This window comes from Hyalella azteca, unplaced genomic scaffold, assembly GCF_000764305.2.
Source record: "Hyalella azteca isolate HAZT.00-mixed unplaced genomic scaffold, Hazt_2.0.2 contig3874, whole genome shotgun sequence".
NCBI lineage: Eukaryota > Metazoa > Arthropoda > Malacostraca > Amphipoda > Hyalellidae > Hyalella > Hyalella azteca.
This window is the reverse complement of record NW_025934105.1, coordinates 84,200-93,262: the sequence shown is the minus strand read 5'-3', so window position 1 is coordinate 93,262 and position 9,063 is coordinate 84,200. Positions and strand designations below refer to the sequence as shown.

General features: G+C 37.3%; 1 protein-coding gene across 1 annotated transcript in view; it reads right to left on the bottom strand.

The window, feature by feature from the left end:
• The window catches only part of LOC108682415 (actin cytoskeleton-regulatory complex protein PAN1), a 9,135-nt gene extending 396 nt beyond the window's left edge, over positions 1-8,739 (bottom strand). The window contains exons 1-5 of the mRNA XM_047879813.1: positions 7,566-8,739; positions 4,368-6,989; positions 2,263-2,347; positions 1,653-1,759; positions 868-1,002 (exon numbers count right to left, since the gene is read on the bottom strand). Of these exons, the coding sequence (XP_047735769.1) occupies positions 868-1,002; positions 1,653-1,759; positions 2,263-2,347; positions 4,368-6,989; positions 7,566-8,732 (4,116 nt within the window). The 5' untranslated portion in view covers positions 8,733-8,739. The remainder of the gene's footprint in view (positions 1-867; positions 1,003-1,652; positions 1,760-2,262; positions 2,348-4,367; positions 6,990-7,565) is intronic.
• Between the last annotated feature and the right edge of the window lie 324 nt (positions 8,740-9,063).

Here is a 9,063-nt window from a genome sequence, read left to right as displayed (position 1 = left end):
ATATTGACCTGTGTGAATGCTGAATATTGACCTATGCGAACGTTGAATATTGACCTGTGTGAATGCTGAATATTGACCTATACGAAAGTTGAATATTGACCTGTGTGAATGCTGAATATTGACCTATACGAAAGTTGAATATTGACCTGTGTGAATGCTGAATATTGACCTATACGAAAGTTGAATATTGACCTGTGTGAATGCTGAATATTGACCTATACGAAAGTTGAATATTGACCTGTGTGAATGCTGAATATTGACCTATACGAAAGTTGAATATTGACCTGTGTGAATGCTGAATATTGACCTATACGAAAGTTGAATATTGACCTGTGTGAATGCTGAATATTGACCTATACGAAAGTTGAATATTGACCTGTGTGAATGCTGAATATTGACCTATACGAAAGTTGAATATTGACCTGTGTGAATGCTGAATATTGACCTATACGAAAGTTGAATATTGACCTGTGTGAATGCTGAATATTGACCTATGCGAACGTTGAATATTGACCTGTGTGAATGCTGAATATTGACCTATGCGAACGTTGAATATTGACCTGTGTGAATGCTGACTCTGTGTAAATGATAAGTATCTTAGAAGCAGAAAATATATTTTTTTTCATGACAGCGGCGATTAGCAAGCTTTTAACGATTGCTTAAACTTACAATTTATTCAATGAAATGTATAAAAACCATATTTTAATATTGATTATCAATTGAAGTTCATGATTGTTGAATTTCATACCACATATAAGCGACTAATACAATGTATTTCCCGCCTACACACCTTGAAGCCATCAGTGTGTTGGCTTTACTTCACACGTAAAATACAGGATTAATACAATGAATTTTCCACGTACACACCTTGAAGCTGCCTGTGTGTTGGTTGAATTCCTTCTTAAAGAATATCTCGACGCCGGTCGTGGCGGACATATTGCTGCGAGTGCACGGAGTGTTCATGATGCCAGACTTGATCTTGAAGGCCGCCGCCGATACGTCCTGAGAAAACAGATTTTCTCATTACAGATTTACTCATAACAGATTTATTCAGTAGAGATATACTCATTACAGATTAATTCATAACTGTTTTACTCATCACAGGTTAATTCATAACTGTTTTATTCATCACAGGTTAATTCATAACTATTTTACTCATCACAGATTTATTTATTACAGATTTACTCATAACAGTTTTATTCAGCGCAGATATATCACAGATTAATTCATAACTATTTTACTCATCACAGGTCAATTCATAACTGTTTTACTCATCACAGGTTAATTCATAACTATTTTATTCATTACAGATTTACTCATAACAGATTTATTCAGCGCAGATATACTCATCACAGATTAATTGCCGACTGATTTATCCACCACAGACTTAATCTTGACCGATTTAGTCATTATGAAGTCACTAATGATAGATTTATTAAACACAGATTTACTTGTCATAATAATATATTTTATCAAAATATTACGTTATCGTCATTCCAGTTCATCGTTATGACACTATGCCACACTCTCATTTTATAATCCTTATTGTTAGTTACTTTTTTTCAATAAACACAATTTTTACTCATGATATTTTGTCATCATCGCACTCCGTCATCATACCTCACCATCATGCATTGCCATCATCACCTCACCTGGAATTGGATGACCCTGGGGTTCTTGGGGTCACACCATGGGTCGAACAGGGGTTCTTCGCTATCGTCGGGGGTCAAGCCTCCGTCGGGGAGGAGGGATGCAGCCCCTAAAACCAGAAAAATTAATTTAATTAATTAAATTTATTATTATTATTTTAATATTTATTATTATTATCATTATTATTATTATTAATAATTCTAATAACATATATTATGATTTAAGATTAAGATAACATCGTTAATAAATGTGGAGTTGGCTTCAATATATATTATTCTATAATAAATATTATATAATAAATATTGCTAATGAACAATATGAGTAATAATAATAGTGAGTATTATGAGTAATAATAATGAACAATATGAGTTATAGTAATAGTGAGTTATAATAATAATGAGTAAATGACTAATGACTCACCACCCTCGATGAGTTGGGCTTGGCTGTAGTGAATCAATTATATTAGTAATGAGCAATATGAGCAATAATAATGAAAAACATGAGTATAATAATAGTGATGAACAATATGAATTATAGTAATAGTGAGTTATTATAATAATGATTATGAGTATACTTCATTACATTAATGAGTATACTTCATTAATGACTCACCGCCCTCGATGAGTTGGGCTTGGCTGTAGTGAAGGTTGATTTGCTCGGAGGTGCTGCCTGTGCGGGCCCTGGGTCGAGGGCCGCCCTAAAACCGGTAAAAAAGATGCGATATTTACATGTATATCTTATATCTACATTTTAAATTAAATCACAGAAATTAACGAAGGACTGCCCCATGGAGGACAAAATTAAAAGAAACAATTGATATATAAATTTAAAGTTAAGCCAATCAAAGTTAATTGGTGGCCGCCCTGCGACGAGCGAAAAAAATGTGCAATTGATATTTAAATTTACAATTAAACCACACAAATTTAAAGGGGAGCTGCCCTAAAATGGACAAAAATGCAATAAGATTGATTCCTAAATTGATTAAATTAAATCACACAAAATTTAATGAAATGAAGATGCCAATTTCTCATTTACGTGAGTCTAATGTTTCAAATTGTTCAATGTAATGTTTTCAATACTTCATTGTTTTATCGAATATTCTAGAGCTTTGATACGTTTAATATCTTATTTCCTTAAAAATTGATATTCTAATGCATATCTTATGAAATGTGTCAATGCTTATTTTTGATATATTAATAAGATATATTATAATGCATATCTTATGAAATGTGTCAATGCAATGTTCAAAACATTGTTAAATTAAGACTTGGATACTTCATGATAACTGAAAGCGATTAAATGCTTTGCTGTTTTCTGACTGATCAATAACGAGGAAATTATGTGGTTAATAATAAATTTTCGCAAATAATGTTTGCCATATGATGAGTAGGAATATTTCGATTGATTTTAATCTGATATCAAAAACACATAAATTTTTAACGAAATTAGCATGACTTTCACGACACTTATTGAAAGAAAATGAACCTGAACATGTCATGTTTAATGCCTAAATTCTATACACGGAAATAGTTTGACGAATTGAATACAGTTTTTTATACATTGAACTTAAAAGTTAAGATTCAGCTCTTCTGATTTAATTATGGCTTATGTACAGAATAAATATTTGGATTAAATATATTTTTAAGCAAAATAAATAAATTCACTGTCCCAATTATAAAAATATGTACGTCATCGAGTTGGCTTTAAAATTTATTTTTCTATAACACAAAGCCCGTAAGGATCAATATTAAAATGTTTTAATTCATTTAAACAGGAAATTAGTATTATATAATTATACGGAAAACTAACTAACTACTTCTACAGTCGTTAGTTTGAGACTATCTTCTTTGTATGCCGTGCATTGCATGCTTCGAATTCGTACAAGAAAAAATAATAAAATAAAATAGAGGATGGTAAATAATGCTACGATAAATCCTATATTATTCCATATACTAAATTCAATATACATGTATTCCATATATTCTAATTCCACGACATCGTAATAATTATGAAAACGATTATTTTCACTCAGTAAATCAGTAATTTCTTGGAGTTTATTGCAACAAATTATTGGTTAAAAGCATTTTTTCTGCTTTTTCCATACTATTATTTCTTCTTTTTGTCTAGTATTTGTAGTAAAATTCGTAGAATATTTGAAGAAATTCAATTTAATCTCTGGAATCATTTACAGAATTTAGAAATTTTTGACGAATGAAAAATCGCACGCAACCAGAACTTGAGGGAGAATGAGCAAACATAGATGCTTTAAATCTAACCTACGTTGCACCGTGGATATGACATAAAAATTAGCAATGCGAACAAATACATCAATCCATTGACTTAAAAATGCTTCACATAATAATACCCATAATCAAATAAGATTTTTAAAGGCACACTGGATATTTATGTATAGTAGACAATTATAAATATAAAGGGATTTTTAAAGGAGCTCCAATAAATAGCAATGCCAGGAATTTAAGCGATAAGATCGAAGTGTTTAACAATTCGGGTTGCAGCGTATGAAATGGTTTTGTGCTACACTAAATATTCTTTCAACTTCAAGAACCATCAGTAAATAATACAAGCGAAATGCAATACAAGTAAAGCGAACACATATAAGTAAATTCAGCTTCATGGAAACGCTGAACGTATAGGGCCGGGGCACAGTATGCACGCGCTAATACGCAATGGCAGCCAAGCTACGAGACAAGAGCTACCTGATAATCTTGAGTGCCGTCTCGAGAAGACCCTCCGTCTTCCGAGAACTTCTTCTGATGGATCTGCTGGAGGAGAGATGTTTCGGGCAACGGCTTCAGTTTAGGAGGTTGTTGCTGCAGCTTCCTCTGAGGTTGAGGTGATGGTTGCTGCTTAGATGCCCTCTTCAATTGTGGTGATCTTTGTTGCTCTTTGATTTGCTGCAGCTGAGCAGGTGATTGGTAATGGTGAGGTTGGTACACGTGTGGTTTTGGAGCAGGCGGCAACGATGAGTCGAATTCAGAGGGTGGTTGCAGCGCTGGAGTTGTCGAGGCCATTTCGTAGTAGAATTCTGGTTTTAGTTTAACTTCTTGCTGCGGTGGAGGCCAGGATTGGTTTTCAGCTTCTGGGGACAACTGCCATCCTTCGGGTTTGGATACAGGCCCAGCTGAGGTTTTTTTGACCCAGGGTCCCACTGGCTTGATTTCTTGGTAAGGCCTCTCCTCCTGCATCTCTTGCTCAAACGAACTTTGAGATTCAAAGCACTTGATTCGAGAAGTTACGGGCAAAGGCACGTAGTCTTCAGTTTCTGGCAAAATAGCTTTAGGAATTTTTGGGTTTTCAGTCAGAAAGGCAGGGTGAGGAGGAGGAGGAGGAGCTGGGAAAGAAGTAAACAGAGATTCGTCTTCCTCAACAGAACCTATCGGTGGCGGAGGGGGCGGAGGTAGATTAGATAACTGAGGATGAAAAGCTAGTGTAGTTAACTGATCAGCTTCCGTATCAGCTACGTTTTCAACAGCATCTCTTTTTTCGTTTGAGGTGTCGGTGCAGGCAATCGTATCGTTATTCATAAATTTATCGTTCAGAGACTCAGGCAACGAGGCTAAAGGTTGTTCTGCGATTTCACTCCGTGTTTCCAAAGGAGTTTCAGGAAGAGGCACCACAGTGTTGCGCAAAACAATTGGACGACTTTGGTCTAAAGTAGCAAGGCTGTCAGAACTCGTCGACCCCTGACTGCATACTGCTTCGAGTGACTCAGAACCGACCATGGGGTGGCTGCCAACACTAAGAGCTTCATCTGCGCCTACGGAGATCATCAAAGGCGGAGATTCTGACAACCCAGATGGTTTTGAGGACGCAGGGGGAGTCGGTGGTGGTGTGGTTTGAGCACCTCGACGGGGTAAAATTGGACTGTTTTTAGGAGAGCCTCTTGGGGAACCTGATATTTTCTTATGCTGTATCGGAGCATGGGGTGGAAGGTTTGCTGGATTAGGAGGGATTTGATTAGAGATATTTTTTGAGGTCATACTAGATGATAGCTCAGACGCTGAAGTAAATTCGGTTACTGCACGTTGTTCTAGGGATGAGACCAAAGTACTTTCCACTGTTGTGGTCTCTGACTCTGAAATCTGGAAATGTTCACTTCCTTGGATTATAGTGTCTGCACTTGAACTGCATTTCGGATTAACATTTGAAGTGTCAGGTAGATTTTCAGGCACGATAGGGACGGCGTCCGTGGCTTGGACAGGTACCGTCTTTCTTGCGTGCTTGGGAGATTTTCTCCAAGGAGCCTCGGGAAGCTCGCCGTCCTGCTCGGCAATTGTTGGTTGTTGCACTACCGGCTTAGAGCTAGCAAGTTCTTTCTTTTGTTTTCGGTTGTCCAAGCGCGGTGATGGAGGCATCTGAGCAGCCTTAACTGATCCTTCCTTTCTCCACGAATCATCTTGCCGGATCACACCGACAGTCCCACCGCCGCCAGAAATTCTTTTTCCAGCAACCCACTTGGAAGAAGCTGCCCCTCCTATGAGACCTTCACCCATTTTATCACTCGATGTATTGGTGCTGGCGTTACCCGACTTCACTGTGACCATTTCAGCCTGCAAAATCACGTCGCTTTTCTTCCTCGCTGCCTGGTCCCGCAGAGCAGAAGTGGACGACTGACTGCCACCTGTGGTGCTGTCCCCACAATAAGAACTGCCACCTGAAGACTTGGCTGCTGGCCAAGCTTCCCCTGCACCACCAGCTGTAATTTGTGCCTCTAATTTTAGAGTTTCACTCCCGCAGGTGGCTCTTTCGTTAAGTGGATTGACATCCACTTGGCGACGAGTTGTGGCACTAGTTTCTGTAGTGGCACTTGCTGCTGTAGCGTCACTTGTTGTTGTAGCGGCAGTTCTCGCAGAAGGCGAAGCCAATGCACAGGAGTTACGCGACTCAATGCACATAAAATCATTCACTCTTCCTGAAGAAGAAGCTACATCAGAACGCGTTGTATTTAGGTTGTTTATTTGAGTCTCTGACTTGGACATTCCTGCCTGCTTACTCAACTGGTCATCATTAGTGCAAGGTATGAGGCGCCGACGGGGAGGTGTGGATGAGGAGGTGTAGTGGTTTACCGGAGGTGGGGGAGGCTGAGCGTCCCGTTCGGCCCAGGGAGGAATGGCCTTAAGCCCCGTCGGTTCAATTCGCCGAGGCCAAATGACTTTGCGTTGAGGAGGGATAATGAATTCCGTCGTCGCCATTCCGCTGGAATTGGGTTCTCCGTGGTACTTGGTCACCGTTTTTTCTGTTAATTTCAAAACTCGGTCTGTCCAAAAATTTTGATCAGGTTTAGAACTCACTGTACAATTTTCCTGTTGATGTTCATCCTGTTTCGTTGGTAAATAAGAAAATAAAAAATTACTGTAGGGACTAGATGCGTTGAGTAATATGCAAATAAATACATAATACATAATTATCAGTTATCATATTTAGCAACGTGCAAAATAATTAGATAATATCATAATTTCTATCAAATAAAATAGAAATAAGAATATTACACAAAACATGCAGAAGGAAAGCCTTGTAAAACACGAGCTACTTAAGCAAAATAAATAGAAACCAAGAAGCATACTTGCGAAACATGCATAAATCAATAAAATGGTTAAACGCCACGTAGAAATGATAAGGGTTAATGCATTAATAGAACTACGTCAATGCAAAGGTGATAGCACAATAAAGACGGTGATTTCAAAAATATGGAACTATGATCAAATAGTACGATAATTTAAATGAAAAAGAATCTAAATTCTATATTTTGAATTGTGAACGCAGATTATAACATTTCCTTATTCTATAACCTTAGTTCTTCGAATGCTCTCTATGATTATTGATTTCTATTTTTGAAAAGTCCATAGCCAAGCGAAGTAATAAAAAATGCACTATATTTTGAGCGTTGTATCCACCTTCTGTTTGTAGACATTAGCTCGAACATCTACGGCCTTTTCCTCCGAATTTTCGAAATTTTTCAAATTTCTTACATTCGTTTTATCTCCATGCAACCCTTCAAATTTGTGTTGCAATGGCTCCGGTAAAGCTGAACTTCCATCACATGACTTTGAGTCGTGTTCACAGATATTTTTCACATACCCCAAGCTCGTGGAAAACATACTTACATAGGAATTGTTATTTTTTTCAAGCGATGCATCAGTGATGTTCAGTTTGATGATATCATCATTTCCCACTGAGCCTGACGAAATGTTTTTTACATTTTTAAATGATTCGGCTTCTCTGTTAGAGCTACCCATTTTTATTTTCTTAATGATTCTTTTAATAATCTTTTTCGGTTTATTTGATATTATTTGCGATGGATAAACATCTTTGGTTACCATTTTAGCGCTCTCGGGTGGCATAATTCTTTTCTGGACCATTTTAATTGTATTATATGGGGCTTCATTTGGAAACTTAATTATGCAAGTTTCGGTTGCATTATTAAATTTGTTAACACAATCTCTAGATGCAGTATCCATATTTACCTTTTGTTCTGATTCAACATCATTTCGATCACATTTTCCGGAGACGTTCGCTTTAGATTCATTAACAAACTTTTTGTAGAAACTTAGATCGAAAACCTGGTTATTAATATGTTGTTGCCGTGTATTGATAAACTTTTGATGTTGTTTAGAGTTTTCACCATCAGGCTCAATCCGATTATTTTCTCCGGATGAATCATACTCGCGTGGCTCATGAGAAAAGTTTGTTTTTTTCTCTGCCCGAGCTTCTTTTTCAGCCTGTGGATATTTTTGGGCATATTTTTCTCTTGTGTCTTGTTGGCTATCGTCTCTGACAGATGCCTTGCACGTCTCACCGTGACGCTCTGACGATGCTAGCATCAGCGCTGACGCAACCTCTGGCTGATTCATGTCTCTGAATCTTGGCTTCAAGATGACGCTGCTCGTTAGGGCTGATTTCATGTTGTTGTTATGCATGTTTTTATGTCCATTTGAATCTCTCATTTGAGGTTCAGCGGCAGTTTCCTTGCAAGTTTTTGCGCCCTCGTGTAGTGTCGTGGCCGAAGTAGAATAAACTTCAGATTTGTCGCCACCACAACAAGGATTCGTTTCTTCATTCATTTGAATATCTATTTTTTCGAGAATGTTTAGAATTTCGTTTGAAAGTTGAACTTCGTTTGATTTTGTATACATTGAGGGAATGGCTTTAAATTTTATTTCAACACTTGTTTCTGAAGGATATAGTTCACACAAATCAGTGGTATTTTTACTATCTGCAATAGGTCGTAACACGATTTCATTTTTATTTGCACTTTCATCCGAATTATTCATTTTATCTTCAATGCAGTCCAAGTTTTTAATGCCGGCAAAATAAATATGATCTTCATTTCCAGGTTCATTAATTGGTTTTCCTTGATCAATGATTTCTGAACCCCATTCTGCGACAGTGGAA